The sequence below is a fragment of the Linderina pennispora genome (genome assembly GCF_002104995.1).
Source record: "Linderina pennispora strain ATCC 12442 chromosome Unknown DL89scaffold_15, whole genome shotgun sequence".
In the NCBI taxonomy this organism is placed as follows: domain Eukaryota; kingdom Fungi; phylum Kickxellomycota; class Kickxellomycetes; order Kickxellales; family Kickxellaceae; genus Linderina; species Linderina pennispora.
In genome coordinates this window covers 394,827-413,400 of record NW_024468263.1, presented here as the reverse complement: position 1 = coordinate 413,400, position 18,574 = coordinate 394,827, and the positions used below count along the sequence as shown (strand labels likewise).

The window sequence follows — 18,574 nt, the reverse complement described above, 5'->3', positions numbered from 1 at the left end:
ATCACAACACCGCAAGGCGAAGGCACGCTTTTCGAGAACGACCCGCAGGCTGATTTTGCATTCGCTTTCTTCAACGGCATCAAGGTCACAGTGTCGCGCCAGACTGCCCTTGCCACCGTCGAAATTCCGTCTCAGCAGGATCTTCCCAACGAGATACTGAAGATTCCGCTTGCTGCATCGCCACCCGACCACCGCCGGAGCTCCGATGACTTGTCTCTGGACCTGAGCGCTCTGGATATCAACAGGCACACGCGGGTCCCAGCCAGGGCGCGGGGGATCCTGAGCCATGCCATGGAGGCACTGCGCAAGGTGCTTGGATTTGATTCGCTGGTGCGTGTGTTTGAGGATGACAGCAGCGTGCGGGCGCAGTACCGCGGCGAGATCCAGTATCCGGTAAAGCTGGGGTGGGATCAAGATGCTGGCAACCTAGACTTTGTGCCGCCTGGACTTGTGCGCCGCTCCTCAACACGGCCCACAGTCGACCGGACAGCTACCACTACAACGCAGACGGCAGGCTCGTCAACGGCCGTCAATGGGGGCAGCGGTGCGGTGCGCCAGATTCTGTCACGTCATCACAGCCGCAGCCGTATACCGCCAGTCAGACAGCGCCCACCGCCTGCATACTCTGGCCTGTCGCCCGAACCGCGCAAACCACCGCACTGGGACACGAATATGGTTGACAGGCGGGTGATAGATGATACGCCAACACGACGTGTCAACATGGGTCCGCTGACGCAGCTGGTGACTGACTACACTTCGCCAACCCGGACCCCCAACCTGCAAGACCCGTACCGGTTCTTGACGACGCCTGGATGTCTGCGCACACCAGCGAACCGATTCCGGAGAAACATCGACGGGATCTCGCAGCAGCTGTTCGACGACGCTGGGTTCATCGATGACCTCGGATGGTGTCTTGTGGCTAATAGCGGGCGCAGCGATGGTGACGATGACCTTGTATTCACCATGCTGTTTTGCGATGGGTGCCGTCTACTGGTACGCCAGCGCGAGCAGACCATCTCCTACAGGTTTGGCGATGTCGTCTATGAAGGGCTACCGATTGACGAGTCGATTCCACCACGAGTCAGAGAGAGAATCAAATGGCTGCCCAAGTTCCTGATTGCCTTGGGGTTTGAGATTTAGGCTGCGGGCTGTGTGTAGATTCCAGAATATAGCTTTGCTTCAGCAAGAACTTGCAGGCATTAAAGGATGTTATTGCCGACATCTATATCGGCAGCATTAGAGAAAGTAACTAACGAGGCATTAGGGCGGTACGATAAAATAAACTAACACGAGGAGTGGGAGGTAAATGTGCGCGCAAGTCAATTTTTGTTTAGTTGTCATCATGGGTGGTGTGCTTCTTGGCATGCCCAGCTTTTTGCGCAACCGGCGACGCAGCAGCAATAGCCACATTGCGGCCAGTGTTAGCCGGCGCCAGCACCTCGCCTTGCGGAATGCACGTCGGTCCACACACGAACCTGCGTCCACAGCAATCACAGTGCTCGTAGTAGCGGGCGGTCTGGGTGACATCGTAAATGTACGTGGGTGGAGGCTGGATAACATGCACTGTGATCTCGGGCTGGCGGCACTTGCATTTGCATGTGCAGTCCTCGTCGCCGAAGCCGCAGCAGTCGTAGGCATTGCCGCCGCAATCGAACAGCATCATGCCGAACTGGCCTTGCGGGGCAGTGGATGCAGGCTTGGGGGCGTCTGTGGCCACGACTACACTGGCGATGAACACGATGGCGCTGATGTTGAAGAAGGTGCGGGCCATTTTCTATAATGCTGGTATATGAAGGAGGGGCTAATGTGGAAATTTCCTGGGCTGGAGTGAGTCAAGGAGAAACCGAAAAGTTGATGAAAAAGGGGAGTGGATGAGAGATGCTTAAATGCAGAATGCAGGGGGATGTGAGGATGTGAGGCATTTTGGTGATGGAATGCTTCCCAGACATTGCTGACTTTATACCTGCGAATATGCTGAAACCGCGCCATTCTCCAGCCGGCGGTTACCGCTGCCAAGTGCACATTTCCCTGTCCTCTTCCCCACATAGCCAATATAGTCGATATTTCCCACGCATATATTGGATAATAGCTGTTTTCTCACTCCTATACGCACCCGGGGCAATTATGAAGCGTCTCATGAATGAAAACATCGCACTCCAGACAAAATTCCTTTCTGCACCTGGGGCACTGATACCGCGCAGCAGCGCCCTTCACCTCTCCCTCGCAGCCAAAGCATACAAGCCCTGCCCCTGAATGCTCCGCACCACTATGTACCTCCACGTCAATCTCCCTGTAATTTTCCTCTGGGAACAGGTGGTGGTACGAGCGTGCCAGATGCGGCGCTGACACGAGTGGTAGCCCGCACACATCGCAGTCAGTGGGCAACGAACACACTTTGGAGCGACACCGCGGGCAGATGTAGCCAGAGAACGACAGCTCATGGTGGCAGACGCAGGGGGTCGGCACTTGCGCATTGCTGGCACGGATCGGGAAGCCCATCTGGATCATATCAGACGTAGCCTTGGCGCTGACAACAGGTGGCGGCGGAATGCACTCAAACAGCATATCCTTCAAATGGATTTCGTCGTCGGCGACTGCGAACAGCCCGTTGGTTTCTTGGCAAATGCGCTTAAACACCTGAACTTCGGCTGCCAGCTGCACCATCGACACGCGCACCTCGGCATGCTTCAGTGCCGCCTGCGTCTGCTTGATATCACCCGGATCGCATGTAGTGAGCGACCCAAAAATGCACACAATCTCGCGTGACCCATGGGTAGGTGCTCTCCGCAGCGTATGCATGGCCAACTCAAGGGCATTCTGCAACGACGGCTCGCCTGCCAAATCCTTGTTGCTCTTATCGCGCAGCGCGTTAACATGGTCAAGCGGGTTGCCGCTCAGGTCCGTCAGCTTTTCTGCCAGCCCATCCTTGGTCGAGATAATTGCCAGCTGTGAAATTGGATTCTGGTCGAAGTACTCGTTGACAAAGGACTCGAGAATTTGCAGGGTTGCGGCGATCCGTGTCGGCCGCATGTCGCGAGTGCCCATGTTTTCTGACCCGTCAATTACCAGGATTACGTGCCGGATGATGCCGCGCTGGATTGCTGTGGTGTCGCGCAAACGCCGCTTTCGCTTCAGCTGCTCTTGGATCCCCTGGACTGCACTTTGTAGACTGCCTGACTCGTCTTCTTGGATTACATCCCAGGAGCGCTTGTATTCCTCTTCCCAGGCGTACCCGCCATCGGCACCCTTCAGACCCTCAGGTCCGGTATCGTCGATATCGATGTAGTCTTCGTCTTCAACTTCTTTTGCCATCGGCGGTGGTGTATTTTCTTTTTGTGTAGAGTAGAGCTTGGTGGATATAGCTGGAGAGTTCCAAATGGACAACGCTTTCTGAAATTTCGGCTCTTTCTTAAATCCCTGTTTTGCGATTGGCGTGGTTTATGGCCTTTGGGATCGGTGAGCTGTTTCTCCACAAGTCTTGGATGAAACCGCCGTCTACTTTCGATTCACTAGGAAGTTTGAAACTCCATATCCATGGAACAGACGCCATACAGGCACAGTGCTAGCTACCCAATATTTTTTTTGCGGAAAGAGAGGGAACACCAGGTTTCTAGAAAGCCTGGCTAGATGTTTATATAGCATCGTCTATGCTGTCAAGGACAAGGCCACCCGCCAGTAACCCTTGAATCGCGCTTTCCCTTATTGCCGTCGTTTTCGATTTTCGATAGTTTTATTTAAATGCTTCGTTTCGCCAGCATTCACGCTCTAGCATTCCTCGCTCAGACTTCCTTTAGCCAAGAGAGCTCCCATGGTGCTGCAGAGTGCATTAATAGTGGTGATGATCTTACACACCAGACTTGCTAGAGCAAAAATCTGTGGGCAATCAGGTACTATCCGACCAGCAACATATGTGCCCCAGCAGGACTAAACTCCATCTGATGTCCAGTCCAGTTCGACAATATGCCAATTACATCTGACTCTACTACGACTGCGACCACATTCTCGACCCAGGCGATCTCAGAGCTGTGTGATGTCTTTGGTGGTTGTTCTGTACCGAACACTACTCCAGCCGTGACCGCAACAAACTCCGAACAGGGTAGTAGGTCTGGCAATGGTTCTGCTCTTGCACCGAGCACACCGGCTTCTGATTATGAAATCTGTGACATTGATGGATGGCACACCAAATTTCAGTCTTCGTCTGACACTGGTACTAAAGCGGACACCGAAACTGGCTCTGGAACTAGATCAGGGACGGGCTCTGGAGCTACATCTGAGACCGGCCCTAATACTGGCGACAGGCCAGATACCGACACCGACACATCTTCAGACACCGCAGGCGATAGCAGCGGGGCAAGAAGCGTCAGTGGTGCCGTCCTCTTGGGTGTTGTCATTGCTGGAGCGGTAGCAGCTCTGTTCTAGTCGCGACTCGGCTCACTAGGTAGTCTCATAATATCTTTTGTTAACACCTCCCTGAAGGTCTCACAATGGCAAACTTTTGCGTCGCTACTTGCTCAGCTTTCACGAATTTCTATTCTACTACCCTCATTTCAGCTTATTCGGACAATGGCGACAACTGCAGAGACACAGCAGCTCATTGACAAGTACATTCTGATACAGCTGGTGGGCGAAGGCCAGTACGGAAAGGTGTACAAGGCAGTGCACCGCAGCCGAGGACTGGTGGTGGCCCTAAAAATCATCAGCAAGGTGAACCGCAAGCGACTCGACATCGAGACATATCGCGAGGAGATGCGCCTGCTGCAGCACCTGAACCACCCGCACATCATCCGCCTAATCGAATACTTTGAGACGGACACAGATATCTATATCGTGCTGGAGTACTGCAAGTGTGACCTGTCGGTGTACTTGAAGCGCAAGGGAGGGTTCCTGAAAATGGAGGAGGTGCGGGAGATCGGGCTGCAGCTTGTAGCAGCGCTAAAGTACCTGCACACGCTGGGGGTGGTGCACCATGACATTAAGCCGCAGAACGCGCTGATCGGGTGCGATGGCCGGGTAAAGCTATGCGATCTCGGGCTGGCGACGCAGCTGACGCGAGACGGCAAGCCCATATACGTGCACACACTCAAGGGGACGCCTCTATATATGGCGCCGGAGATGCTGCGCAGGGAGCGGTATACGAACAAGGCGGATCTGTGGTCGCTCGGAGTTGTGCTGTATGAGCTGTTTGTGGGAAAGACGCCGTTCCGGACCACCAGCCTGGCTGACCTGAAGCAAAACATCATGGAGGAGGACATTGTTTGGCCGAAGCGGATCCCAGCACAGCTGAAGGAGTTTCTTGAGGGGTTGCTGCAGCGGGACCCGGCAAAGAGGATGCTGTGGCACGAGCTGCGGCGGCATCCGTTCTTGTTGTCGATGGAGACAGAAGAGCAGGCAATGCAAGGGGAAGCAGACATGGCGCAAGAAGGCGAGCTACTGCAATACCATTAATGTACAAAATTCATCCAAACCACGCTAAGGCAATTGATGTGCCTGGTTCATATGCATGCACCGCTCACTCTAATGTTGTCCAATTCGAATACATTCCGGTACTGGTGTACGATATCAGTCTTTTAGCGGTGAAGCTTCGCTTGCAGGCAGACCTACACAGCGCTATCCAGACAAGCTTTTGCGTATCCCTTTGCTGTGCTCTATACGCGTAATTTGATCCTGCCACCAGAGAGTAGCCATGTTGCTGTTCGACACGTGGCATGTAGGATGTGTTTGAGGCCGTAGGGAATATTCCGTTCTAGACAGATCCGTGGCTAGTCAAGGTGCAAAATACAGGCGTCTCGGCTCGGGTGAGGGAAATGGCGGGATGGCTAGGAGGCCGAAGGCAATCGATCTAGATCAGGTAAAGTGGTTTGTACATCTATGTCTTTTCTCCAGGGTAGCTTGCATACCTTTGTGTCATTATCGTAGACTCTTGGCTTTTCGGCGGGCTCTCCGGTGTTATACATGGGGCAAGCAGTACCGTGGAAAGCATGGCTTAGCTGTGCAATTGTAAGCAGAAAAGTGCCCGAGAGCCCCGCCTTCCCAATATATGGCACCGGTGTTACACTGCAATGTTGGAACGCAGAGCAAGTGACGTAACCACCAATATAATTATCCGCAAAACCGATCCAGATTACAAATGACTTGTGGACCTCTGTGTTCTGACTGGCAAAGCATCCGGTACATGTACAGCGAGTGCTCGTCTGACAGCAGTAAGTGCGAACTTATTTGCCCGTGGGCATTACTAATGGTCACGTGCAGGACGGAATAGCAAGCACAAATGTGGCCGTGCAGGGGCGCTGCAGCCCGTTGCATCACTCTTTTTGCAGCTGTCTTCACATAGAGCCCTCATCCAGAGCAAGTCTGGCCTTGGATGCCGAAATAGTAACGGAAACAGCCGGCCATGTGCGCCTCGGTGTTCGCAAAAATTTCTGGCGGGGGGGGGGAAGGGGGGGCCATTCTGCCCACACGAGCACATATATAAACAGCAGCGCCGAGCCGCCATTGCATTTTCCTCCAAACCTGTCCTTCGTGAATAAAAGATTATCTCCAGTCTCTCCACTATCTCAATCTCCATCCCGCTGCCATGGTCAACACCACAACAACCAACACCACCCTGGGGGAGGACCGCGGCACGCTTACTACGGGCAACGGCAACCCCGTCACCAACAACCAGACTACTCAGACCGCCGGCTTCTACGGGCCGGCGCTGCTGCAGGACTTCCATCTGATTGACAAGCTTGCGCACTTTGACCGCGAGCGCATCCCCGAGCGCGTTGTGCACGCCAAGGGCGCGGGTGCCCACGGGTACTTCGAGCTGACCAAGGACCTCTCACATCTGACCTGCGCCAAGTTCCTGAGCGGGGTCGGCAAGCGCACGCCAATCTTCACCCGCTTCTCGACTGTCGGCGGCGAGCTGGGCTCGGCCGACACTGCGCGCGATCCCCGCGGCTTTGCCGTCAAGTTCTACACCGAGGAGGGCAACTGGGACATGGTCGGCAACAACACCCCGATCTTCTTCATCCGCGACCCGCTCAAGTTCCCCGACTTCATCCACACCCAGAAGCGCGACCCGCAGACCCATCTGAAGAGCCCCACAATGATGTGGGACTTTTGGTCGCTGGTGCCCGAGTCGCTGCATCAGGTCACCATCCTGATGTCCAACCGCGGCACACCCGACGGCTTCCGCCACATGCACGGCTACTCGAGCCACACCCTGCGACTGGTCGCTGAGGACGGCTCTTCCCACTACGTCAAGTGGCACTTCCGCACCGACCAGGGCGTCAAGAATCTGTCGGCAGCCGAGGCCGAGAAGCTGGCCGGCACCAACCCCGACTATGCTACCGAGGACCTGTTCAGCGCCATCGAGAAGGGTGACCACCCGTCGTGGACCGTCTACCTCCAGGTGCTGACCGAGGAGGAGGCCCACAACTACAAGTACGACGTGTTTGATGTCACCAAGATCATCAGCCAGAAGGACTTCCCGCTGCAGGAGGTCGGCCGCATGGTGCTGAACCGCAACCCCGAGAACTACTTTGCGGAGGTCGAGCAGGCCGCCTTCTCGCCGTCGCACATGGTCCCCGGAATTGCGCCCACGCCCGACCGCATGCTGCAGGGCCGTCTGTTCAGCTACCCAGACACCCACCGCCATCGCCTGGGCGCCAACTACCTGCAGCTGCCGATCAACCGCCCAAAGAACCATGTGAACCACCACCAGCGCGACGGCCCCATGGCCTTCTACAATTTCGGCAGTGCCCCGAACTACGAGCCCAACTCGTTCGGCGGACCCTCGCAGAGCGCTGGCGCTGTCGAGATTGCCAGCAACTCCGCGGTGTCAGGAAATGTTGCGCGCCACCAGTACCAGCTGACGGATGCCGACTTTGAGCAGCCCAGGGCGCTGTACAACCTGCTGAGCGAGAGCGAGCGGACTGACCTGATCAACAATATCGCTGGAACCCTTGTGGTGACGCCGGTGGTCATCCAGAAGCGGACCCTGACTCACCTCTACCGCATCGACAATGACTACGGTGCACGCGTCGAGGCTGCCCTCAAGAAGCTGGGCTCAGACATCTAGTTTCTATCTACTCGTATTGATCCTGTTTACCCACAAAAGAGGTACATTAACCATGACCCCACCAAGATTTAAGCATTTGTGAGGGTAGGCAGAAATAACGGGCTACGACTTGTGTCCAGTGCCCAATGTTACAAGGGCCTTCTTTTTGTGCTGTCAAGCTGCCCGCTGTCGACTATTACCTGCCAGTCAGTTCAGAGCGACCAAGCCCTGTAGCCAACGAGGATCTTACACAGGTTGTGACCTCCGGGTACATGGGCGTAGACAGTTGAGCCCATCACCGCCCAGGCAAATACTACCGAGAGTGCAGCCGAGGATATATATATAACAGCAACAGCGGCGCGCTCAATCCTTTCCTTTCCTTTATTTAAAACACCAAGCATATTTTACATACGATTTTGCGCTTAATCGCATTTGGGGAAAGCCTGCTTGTTCGAAGGCGCCTGGGCAAGCTTGACCTCAGCCTTACGGCGACGCTCAAGACCAGGCAGAACACGGCCACCAGCATGCTTCCACTGGGGCAGCTCAGCAGCAATGACCTTGCCTGGGTTCTCACCGGCATTCAGGCGCTTGACCAGCGACGAAGACTGGGCCGCGCCACAGCCCATGTTGAACACCCACGACACCAGCGCACCCCACTGGTTCTGGTTGAGCTTGACCTTGCCGTTCAGGTACTTGCCCAGGCACGTGTACTTGGGGATATCGTCCTTGAGCAGAGCCTCGGCGGTGGACTTGCTCAGCGGAAACTTGTATTTGACCTCCTTGCAGCCCTTGGACTGGCACAGGTGGCCGTAGCCGACAGTGGGCAGACCAATGGGATCGGGAGCCGGGCTCTTGACGAAACCTTCGAACTCCTTGATCAGGTTGAGCGAGGCGGCGTTGACGCTCTTGCAGTACCCGCTCGAGGAGCCGCCAGGCTTGCCACCGGTTCCCTTGGGGCACTTCTTGGCCACATAGCCGTTACCTGTGTCGACGTAGTAGTCGCTCACGTAGCAGCCGTGCTGCGTCTTGTCCCAGAGCTCGTTGCCGTTGACCTTTGTGCCTGGCGTCTGGCACGAGAGCGTCACTTGAGCTCCTTTCTTGTATGTGCGGACGACATTGCTGGAGGTTCCCGGACCCGAACGGCAGTTGACCGTGTCGCCCTTGATGGCGTAGCCGGAGACGAGCTGCGAAGTAGTGGCGAGTAGAAGAGCGGCAATTGCAACGAACCTCATTCTTTTTCAAACTATGCTTTTGTTGTTTGTTAGTGTGAAGAGTAGTGAATTTACTGTTTTTGATGGAAATGAACAGATGGAAATGAACAGAAACACAATCTTTTATACATCGACGATGAGCTGACATTGTCTTAACATATACGGTAACTTGTACAACTTGTATCGCTGCTAAGTTTAGCACGGCTATATGTTGTTTACATCTTGTCCAGTTTGTTTGCTGAAGGGTTTAGCTACCACCACGCAGACATCAACGCACCACATGTTCTGCTGAAAATACGCATTTGTCTAGAAGATTTCGATAGTTGGCCTACGAAGCCATACCACCATCCAGGAATCTGTTTGGGCAGGCGTCTATAAATAAACTGACAAGCAAAACCAATATTCTGGAAATTCTAGGAAGATCTCATGTAAGCGTGCATGGATATGCAGACATATAGCACCTAAAAATAGATTCAGCTACTACATTTTGACATAGTGGGGATGGTATGTTGAGTGGCATGTAATCATGCGCCGGTATGTTGGTCTGCACGACCTAAAAATAAAAATTGGAGCCGGCTGAGGTTTTCAATGTCGTGAGAAGCTTTGCCTTGATGTTATGTTTTAAACAGCAAGTCTGGTACGTGTTTTGCGTGTCCGCCAAAAATAGATGTTCTGGAAAATACTACAGGATCTGCAAATAGCTTTACGAACCTTCAAACTAGCTATTAGCTCAAGAGATAGTGGTCGTGAAAATCATCAGAACGGACTGAACTGCAGTGCTGCATATCGACGACAATAGTTACGTTATGTGTGCTTGGTTGCCAAACAAACTATCGCTGCAAACAAGAATTTCACTAAAAATAGGTTCAAGTATAGGCTGGAGATTTGTATATAAACACACCAGATATCTTGCTCGGCCCTCCCTATTCAAACCATATCGCAACCAAAGAAAACAACATCCTATACTCTTAAAAATGAAATTTGTCGCAATTGCCGCTCTTCTACTCGCCACTACTTCGCAGCTCGTCTCCGGCTACGCCATCAAGGGCGACACGGTCAACTGCCGTTCGGGTCCGGGAACCTCCAGCAATGTCGTGCGCACATACAAGAAAGGAGCTCAAGTGACGCTCTCGTGCCAGACGCCAGGCACAAAGGTCAACGGCAACGAGCTCTGGGACAAGACGCAGCACGGCTGCTACGTGAGCGACTACTACGTCGACACAGGCAACGGCTATGTGGCCAAGAAGTGCCCTGCGCCCAGCAAGCCAAAGCCCGACGACAAGCCGAGCACTGGCGGCGCGGGTCCGATGAAGGACGACTACCCGTACAAGGGAAGGTGCGACATCGTCGACAAGTGGCGGTACTACTCGTGCCAGTGCGTCAGCTTCGTCGCCTGGCGCGTCAACTCGCGCCTGGGCATCAACTTCCACAACCGCTACAAGGGCAAGGCATGGGGTAACGCCAACCAGTGGGACGACGCGGCGCGTGCCTCCGGCGTCACTGTGGACAACACGCCGAAGCCGGGAGCTGTGGGCCAGACGGACAGCGGCAGCAAGTTCGGACATGTGGTGTGGGTGGCCAAGGTCTCGGGCAACAGCGTCACGATTGAGGAGTACAACTACAAGCGCCACCAGTACGGCACGCGGACTGTTCCCAAGAGCTCTTTCAAGTACATCCACCTCAAGAAGTAGGCGGGAATATCGGCACATCACTAGTCTATGTAGCATAGTTCAAAATGAATATATTCCAATCACTTATGCCCAAGCGGTAGCCTCAAGCACGTTTGTACTGACCAAAATGTACGCTCAGCCAGCGTGCTCATGTATATCATAATAGCGCACTGGGAAAATGCTTCTAGACCTCGCCCGTGTACTTGTAGAATGCCAAATAGCTCTGGTACAATGCCTTCAGCACTTCATTCGCCCCACCATACCGATCGGGTCCAAAGATCGACGACCACCCGGCGCCTCCTGAATGCTTGGCATCCCTAGACGTACCCGCCAGAACACTCAGCAGTGACTCTCTATCAGCAACCCGCATGACATCCAATAATGCATGCCACGCCGGCACCAGCATCTCCCTAACCGCCGGATTAGCGATGATTCCGCGGCTCTTCTCATGGCTGCCTATGCCAAGCACAGGCAGCGGCTGCCAGCACAGGCCCTGGAACGAATGCAGAGCGGAATCATCGGACCCGCGGGACATGGACGACATGCTGTCGCCGCCCTGGATCACGCAGTATTCGGCCAGGATGTAGGGCGCAAAGGACGACAAAGTCGAGATCACACCAGAGGTGTTGGTGCCACGGGTTAGCTTCACAAGCTCCTTGGCCTGCGACCCACTGTCGCTGGAGAACCGGCGGGCGCGGACTAGCTCGGAGATCAGGCGGGCATATGAATCGGCGCTTTCGGCGGGGAATGGCGCATAGGCGATGATCCACGGCGTCAGGGCAGAGTCAACGCCAATCGGCTGCTGCGACCGCGGCAATACAGGGGCGACGAACGCATGCAGGAGCGACCGCAGGATGTTCACCAGCAGCGAGATTCCGTCCAGGACCTGGTTCGTGTGGTGGCGGATGATTCCGCCCAGCACCCGGCACACCAGCCGGAACAGGTCCTCGGCCTGCGTATTGGCCATCACCAGTGGCACAGACACGACCGAGGAAACAAACGCCAGGCACTCGCTGATGTCAAACATGGTGAAGCGCATGAACGGCTCCAGCACAAGCTCGCTGACCACACTCAACGACGCAATGACCGACGCGGCATCCGAGCCAACGCCACTGCTGATGATTGACAGAATGCTGCCGAGCCGGCGCTGCACCGCCTTGCGCTTCTCGACCGACTCGTTTCCAGACTGCCTGTAGGCCGTGCGGATAAAGGCCACCAGGACCTTGCGCACCGCAGCGCCGCTATTCGGCTGCTGTGCAATCTTCAAAAAGGCGACAAGGGACTGCTCGAATGCCGCAGAGCTGATCTGTCGGAGCAGCGGCTCAACAGCATACTGCGCTACGGCATCAGACAGCGAGATTGCAAGCAAACCATCGGCCTCAGAGATTAGCGCAATGAACGACTGCTGCATCAGCGACAGGGGATGGTCTTTGGTGTGGGCGAGCCGGTGGGTCATGGATGCAAGCAGGCGGAGTGTGTCGGCGTTGGGCACAGCTGACGTATGGCAAGCATAGAAGACTAGCGCTAGCGCAAATTCGCTGGCAGTGGCTGCCGATAGGCGGCTCAGCGAATCGAGCGTTGCCGCGACAAGTGCAGCCCGGTCTGCAGCCTCGCCGGTTGCCGACTCGCTGATTATCTGCGCCGCCGCAAGCCGGCCGAGCGCAGCTGTCATCTCAGTATCGTCGGCCTTGTCGATGCCAGCGAGACCCTTGAGAACAGCCTTGGACTGCTTCTTGATGCACTTGGCTGAAACATGGGCCCACTTCTCGGCGACTTCACATTTCTGTAGCTTCTTCGCATATTGCTTTGCGCAGGCTGCAATGGCACGCACGCCCTCGGCAGCCAGAGAGCCCGATTCACCAAGCAGAGTCTTGGCGATACTCACACAGGCCTTGTTGGCGGCCAGATTCGCCTGGCCAAACGCAGCCTGGGCCAGAGACCCCATGGCAACAAACAGCAAGCGACGCGACGCGACCAGCAGTTCCTCAGACGTTTGCTCCTCTGCCACCCACAGGCTCACCAAGCCAGCTGCATGCTGCGTGAGAAGCGGCACCAGGCCTGACGACGTCCGAATGAGTCGCTCGAGCAGCGCCCTGCACAGGACCCGCAGTTCCACCGTGGCAGCTTCGCACGCCACACCCTGGTCAATGGCCAGCAGCACTGCAAACAAGGCCGGAGTTTTATCGGCAAACCAGTAGGCGTCTGGGAAGCGCAGCAGGGAGCGAACAAGCTCGACCCACACCTCTGCCGACTCCTCACTCCTCTTGGCACGGGAGTTGCTGGCGGCCGATATAATGTCGCTGGCGGTCTGTGCGCATTTAGACTTGGTTCCGATATTTCCGGCAAGAGTCACCAGCAGCGACTTCAGCTCACTTGGCTGCTTGGGGAACTGCTCGGCTACGAACTCGGCCAACGCAGGCACAAAGCAGCTGCGGATCTCGTGCGCTTCGAAAAACGCTGCCGAACTGAGCAGCGCCTTTGAGCAATTGGTTTCGGCTGGCAACGCAATCTCGGCGATGATCCGCGATGTAATGCGCTGAATGACTGCCTGGTCGGCGAGCTGGCAGACCAGCTCCAGCCAGTCCACCAGCAGGTACCACTGCACGGTGCCGCTGTTCGCCTCGGTGATCGTGTGCGGCTGCCGGTCCCACTGGCCTGCGTTGCCAGTGCCAAACTCGGCGCTAGCGAAGATTCTTGCAATCATGCTGGACACGGCCTTGGACCCCTCTTCAGTATCAATCTGGGCAGCAACATCGCCCGGCACAATCCCGGCGCTCAGCGACGACATGAACACCGACCAGTGGGCAGCCGCCTGCAGAACAACCAGCATCGCCAGGGCACGGACACGGGCGCCTGTCATGTCGCTGGGCAGCATGGCGGACACATGGCCTGGATCCATGCTGACCTCCATCCACCTCTCCATGCCGTCGATCCGCGAAGCTGCTTCCATAAACGCATAGTGCATAACCAAATATTCGCACACCAACTCACCACGACCTGCCAGGGACTCTGAGACAGCTGCGTAATGCTTGGCCAGCGCTTCGCGCAACAACCCGCGCTGGTGCTCGGTATTGACCGATGACACACTGGCAAGCAGGAAGTTGGCAGCTACAACACATACCACCTGTGTCTGGTAGATGTTTGGGCTGCTGGATTCTGTAGCACCCTTGCTGGTGCGTCGCCGCTTCGTGCTCTTTGCGCTCTCCTTTGTCTTGGCTGCCTGCGAAACCGCGTCCACTAGCACCGCCAGGCACTCGTGTGCCTGCGCAAACGGCATCGACCGGGATACTGCCAGATTCAACGACTTGATGAACGGCTCCGAGACTAGCATATTGTGGCAGTCGGAACTCTCGTGGAACTCAGTACCGGCAATTCGCTGGACCAGCACATCCAGCTGCCGCGCCTTGGTGAATGTCGTCACCATGTGGTCCAGAACATTATTCGCTGCATCCTCGATAGCCGGCGGCACACGCGCAAACGCCGCCACGATCTGGCTGCTATGCTCCTGCACAGAATCTGGGGCCGCGTCTAGTGCAATGTCGATGGCGTCCAGGGCCAGCCGTGTCATCTCCGGGTCGCTGGGCGGGCGGGCGAGAATCGGCGTCACCACCTCAGCCAGCCATGCCTCAAGCATCTCGATCTGTTTGCGGAACACGTCGCGGCTGACTATGCTGGCGTTGTTGGCTGTACCAAAGCACCGGTCGCTGTAATAGGCGTTGATCAGCCGGTTAGTCGCCCCCATGCCACGCACCTCCGATCGCCTCGGCAAACACACATGGTAAACGTATGTGAACATCTGTATGCATGCGCTGCTGGCCGCTTCCTGCGTCATGCTCAATGGGCTCGCTGATACTGCTGCCAGTCCCAGTGTCGTATTGGCCATGCTGCGGGTCTCCGGGCACACCAGCGCCGACGCACGGAGGTAGCGCGTAAAGAGATCGGGCAGCGCATCCATGCACTCAGGGGAGGCCACCAGGTCGAAGAACTGCTTGACATAGCTGCGACTGCCCATGGCTCCTTTTTCCGCGTGCTCCTGCAGCGCTGTCGCAAACTCCCCCATGCAGTCGGCGTGAAACAGCGACACCTGGAGCAGGTCCAGCAAACACTGTTTGGCCGATGACTCTCCCAGTCCGCCCACTAGCTGCAATAGCGGCACCAGCAGGCCCTGGTCGAACATTGAGAACATTTTGCGCGCATTCGTTGTCGTTTCGCACACGCTCCGCAGAACTCCGGCTGCAGATTCCATGAGCCGCAAAAGCTCTCCCCGCAGCTTCTCGCTCTCTGTATTTAGGCAGTGCTCTGTCAGAGATTTCAGCAGCTGCGCGAGCTGATCGGGCTGTGCTGCCAGTGCCTCTGCGCCGTCCATAGTCGATCCGACGATATACTGCCACAGATCCGCAACTGCCTCCACCTGCGCCTCCTGCTCCTTCCCCAGCTGTCCCGCCAATGACGCAGCAAACAGGGGCATCAGAGGGCCCGGCAAGACCGTGCGCGTTTCCAGTTTCATGTCTCCGGGCATCGTCTTGTTGATGCGCTCCAGCACGCCAAGCAAAAGCCGGATCGCGGCCACATCTCCACATATTCTGTACTGGTCCTTGCCCTTTGCCTTCAGCTCCCGAAGCATTGTTGAAAAAAGCCAGTCTGCCAGCAGCTCGTTGCGCCGTACAAGCACCGAGCTGACCCGCTGCAAAGCTTTGCTGCTATCATCGAATATCGCCCACGCTAAAGCTAGCCGGTGCTGCAGAGGCAAGGTCCCGCGCAGTGCCCGTGTCAGGTCCTCTGTCGATCCGATCTCTGTCCGGGCCAGCACTGCGTCGATGCTGGGCAAGCTCGAGCTCATTCTATTTGTAATGTATGCTTGAATAAATGGCAAAGTGGGTGGAAGAGCTGGCGCTAAAAGTCCAAGAGCGAAGAAGTGAAACTGTCGGCTTTTGTCGAGTTTTATTTTTCTCCTCCTCCAGTGATCGTGATCACCACGCGATCTAATCCTGGCCAGGGCGGGTCCAGGTTCGGAGCAAAAAAAAGCGCGCAACCTCCTGGGCAGTGAGTGAGGTAATGACAATGGTCGTCGCCACAGCCATGCATTTGCCGTTTTGGACAGTTGCAGGTGTGCCATTCGGAAGGGAAACGGTGTCAAGCCATGGGAAATAAAGCCAGGTAGACGCGTATATAGTGCTGGGTCCTCCGCCCCTTCCATCTACGGACCCTAAGAAATAGCAGTCAAACGTCTCTCCCCTCCCCTATCTCTGCTGGCAATACTACATATATATATAAGCATGGACACCTCTGCAAGCTCCTCAAGCGATGTCAGACCCATAGCGAAATCCCTGGATCCGCCTCCCCACAGCGCCCAGCAGACTGTGCCGCGGAAGCTTGCGGTTCTCAGCGCACTGGCAATGCTGATGTTCCTCAGCAGTCTGTCGCTGACATCAGTCACCTCAATCACAGCCAAGCTCGGCTACAAGCTCCACAACCAAAGTCTTGACTCTTGGATCACCACGACCTACCTGGTGGCATTCACGGCAATCATTCCGTCGGTCGGAAAGCTCTCGGACGTATTCGGGCGCCGCTGGCCGCTGGCCGGATTCAGCACGCTGTTCCTTGTTGGCTCGATCATCTGCGGAGCTGCTGGCAAAATGAACACCATGCTGGCAGGTCGCGCGGTGGCGGGGATCGGTGGCGGCGGACTATTCACCCTCACTGTCATTATTGCCTCTGACCTTGCCAGGCCGCGGCAGCGCACGCGACTTCTCGGTGTGCTCGGGGCTGCGTGGGCGCTGGGAATAGGCGCTGGCCCTGCGGTTGCTGGGAACCTTTTACGCCACAATTGGCGCTGGTTGTTCTACATGAATGCTTTTATTCTTGTATTCGCCCTGGCTCTTGCCTACCTGGCAATGGGGGCAGCGACGCCGGCTAGGTCAGCGAATCTGTGGCATGTGGATTATGTCGGCATGGTTCTGATGGCCGGCTGTGTGACGGCTTTGGTCCTGGCACTGAACTACGGCGGCGACCTCTACGCGTGGTCCTCGGGCGTGGTCATTGCGCTTTTGATCCTTGCTGCGGTCCTCTTCGGTGCCTTTGGCTATTATGAGGCAAAATTCGCCAAGGACCCGATCTTCCCCGCCGGCCTGCTTCGGTCTACTAATGCACGTATTATTGTTGCTATGCAGCCGTTCATTGGTATTGCCGTTTACTGCCCGGTATTTTATGTCGCCAAGTGGTCAGAAATCGTTAAAAACGAGTCGCCCGCAACTGCTGGATCGCACCTCATTGCGTTTATGCTGGCCGCCATGGCCACCTCTATTGCGTCCGGAGTCAGCACGAGCTTTACCGGAGAGTACAAGTTCCAGATTGCCGTCTCTGCTGTATTGCTGACGGTCGGCAATGGGCTAATGCTGGAATACAAGGAGAGTATTTCCAATGGTGCGCAGATCGGGTTCCTGATCATCCTGGGCATTGGTGCCGGCTTCACCATGCCCACCCATGTCACCTGCATCCAGTCGGCTATGGATACGGCCGACATGGCAGCTGCTACGTCATCGCTGTTTTTATTCCAGTTCTTTGGCGCGGCAATTGGCATTGCCCTGTATAGCATTATCAACGAAGCCGTTCTGATTGCCAAGCTGGCAACCGTCGCACTGCAGCATGTCATCTATAGCAAGTACATCCTGATGTCGGCTGACAATATCCAGGTCATCAGGCTGCCAGAGATTTCAGCGACCGTGCGCGATGCAGTTATCCATGCTAATGTGCAGGCGATGCACTCGACGTTCATTGCCGGTGTCATATTCGCTTGCGCTGCCGTCCCGCTGTCGCTGCTAATTAAGCACAAGCTCATCAGCAAGGATGCGTTGTAGAAGCCACTCGTTTTGAATATATAAATAGCTGAATAAAATATATGCACATGTAATGTAAACTGAGGCGTTATACGCAAAGTTTTATAAATAAGAAATGAGAAAATACTAAGCGGCTAAACCGATAAAGAAGAAAGAAAAAGAAAACTTCTTTTAGAGAGAAACTCAACGTCACATAGTTGGTGGGCTGTCTAGTCAGGATTTTCCTCACAGTGACTTGCCGATTTAGGACTAACTGTGTAGTCCATCGACTAGTGTCCAACAACATGTGTCACATCATGCTGTTGCGTGGCCGATGATGGCCATCATGATGATTCCATGGAAATCATCAAGTCGACCGACAATGAGAGCAGCTCTTGCGCTGAACCAATGGAGGCATCCAGCAGAGCCCAGTGACCACTACAGTCACCGTTTGTTGCCCTAGTTTCGCTGGTGCACTCAGATACCGCACAGAAGCGAAATATTAAAAAAAAAAAAAAAAAGGGCAGCGCGCGGCTTTAGCAAACTGAAAAACCACGAGCTTCAGGTCATTATCCTGTTGAAAGGGCCAGAACACGTAGAATATACTATCGTTAATTCATAATAAATAGCGTGCACCAGCCAGCCCCACACCTTTCGCTTCCTACCTGCTTTAAATCATTTGAACTTTGCCTATTTTACTCATTTATTGCCGATAGAAGCCGCTCTTAAATAATGCTGCTCAAACCAGCCATCCATTTTGCTCTCAGCATTTTTGCTGCATATACCTCTGCACTTCCTGCTGAGGAAGAGCCTGGTGCTACCATCGACAGCAATCGG

At 55.3% G+C, this 18,574-nt stretch overlaps 8 protein-coding genes across 8 annotated transcripts; 4 read left to right on the top strand and 4 right to left on the bottom strand.

Annotated features, from left to right (window-relative positions):
- Positions 1 to 996: 996 nt before the first annotated feature.
- On the bottom strand, positions 997 to 1,916 carry DL89DRAFT_270147 (uncharacterized protein). The gene has a single exon (XM_040888579.1). The coding sequence runs from the start codon at positions 1,769 to 1,771 to the stop codon at positions 1,331 to 1,333; it is 441 nt and encodes a 146-aa protein (XP_040740602.1). The 5' UTR covers positions 1,772 to 1,916; the 3' UTR covers positions 997 to 1,330.
- A 150-nt stretch (positions 1,917 to 2,066) lies between these two features.
- On the bottom strand, positions 2,067 to 3,315 carry DL89DRAFT_270146 (Ssl1-domain-containing protein; the record flags this gene model as incomplete). The annotated part of the gene is made up of 1 exon (XM_040888578.1): positions 2,067 to 3,315. One exon carries the CDS (start codon positions 3,310 to 3,312, stop codon positions 2,104 to 2,106), a length of 1,209 nt encoding a protein of 402 aa, XP_040740601.1. The 3' UTR covers positions 2,067 to 2,103.
- Positions 3,316 to 3,671: 356 nt separating this feature from the next.
- DL89DRAFT_286311 (kinase-like protein) lies at positions 3,672 to 5,445 on the top strand (the record flags this gene model as incomplete). Its single annotated transcript, XM_040889862.1, has 2 exons — positions 3,672 to 4,401; positions 4,477 to 5,445. Exons 1-2 carry the CDS (start codon positions 3,961 to 3,963, stop codon positions 5,443 to 5,445), a joined length of 1,410 nt encoding a protein of 469 aa, XP_040740600.1. The 5' UTR covers positions 3,672 to 3,960.
- Positions 5,446 to 6,574: 1,129 nt separating this feature from the next.
- Positions 6,575 to 8,062, top strand: DL89DRAFT_275872 (catalase; the record flags this gene model as incomplete). Its single annotated transcript, XM_040889366.1, has 2 exons — positions 6,575 to 6,577; positions 6,614 to 8,062. The coding sequence occupies 2 exons, from the start codon at positions 6,575 to 6,577 to the stop codon at positions 8,060 to 8,062; spliced, it is 1,452 nt and encodes a 483-aa protein (XP_040740599.1).
- Positions 8,063 to 8,435: 373 nt separating this feature from the next.
- Positions 8,436 to 9,342, bottom strand: DL89DRAFT_270145 (lysozyme-like protein; the record flags this gene model as incomplete). Its single annotated transcript, XM_040888577.1, has 1 exon — positions 8,436 to 9,342. A coding segment is annotated over exon 1 (696 nt), but the record flags the coding sequence as incomplete, so codon positions are not given.
- Positions 9,343 to 10,187: 845 nt separating this feature from the next.
- Positions 10,188 to 10,943, top strand: DL89DRAFT_249379 (CHAP-domain-containing protein; the record flags this gene model as incomplete). The annotated part of the gene is made up of 1 exon (XM_040885160.1): positions 10,188 to 10,943. The coding sequence occupies exon 1, from the start codon at positions 10,227 to 10,229 to the stop codon at positions 10,941 to 10,943; it is 717 nt and encodes a 238-aa protein (XP_040740597.1). The 5' UTR covers positions 10,188 to 10,226.
- A 40-nt stretch (positions 10,944 to 10,983) lies between these two features.
- Positions 10,984 to 15,810, bottom strand: DL89DRAFT_286307 (uncharacterized protein). Its single transcript, XM_040889861.1, has one exon. The coding sequence runs from the start codon at positions 15,760 to 15,762 to the stop codon at positions 11,107 to 11,109; it is 4,656 nt and encodes a 1,551-aa protein (XP_040740596.1). The 5' UTR covers positions 15,763 to 15,810; the 3' UTR covers positions 10,984 to 11,106.
- Positions 15,811 to 16,112: 302 nt separating this feature from the next.
- DL89DRAFT_65504 (MFS general substrate transporter) lies at positions 16,113 to 17,892 on the top strand. The gene has a single exon (XM_040891952.1). It carries the CDS (start codon positions 16,199 to 16,201, stop codon positions 17,777 to 17,779), a length of 1,581 nt encoding a protein of 526 aa, XP_040740595.1. The 5' UTR covers positions 16,113 to 16,198; the 3' UTR covers positions 17,780 to 17,892.
- Positions 17,893 to 18,574: the final 682 nt, after the last annotated feature.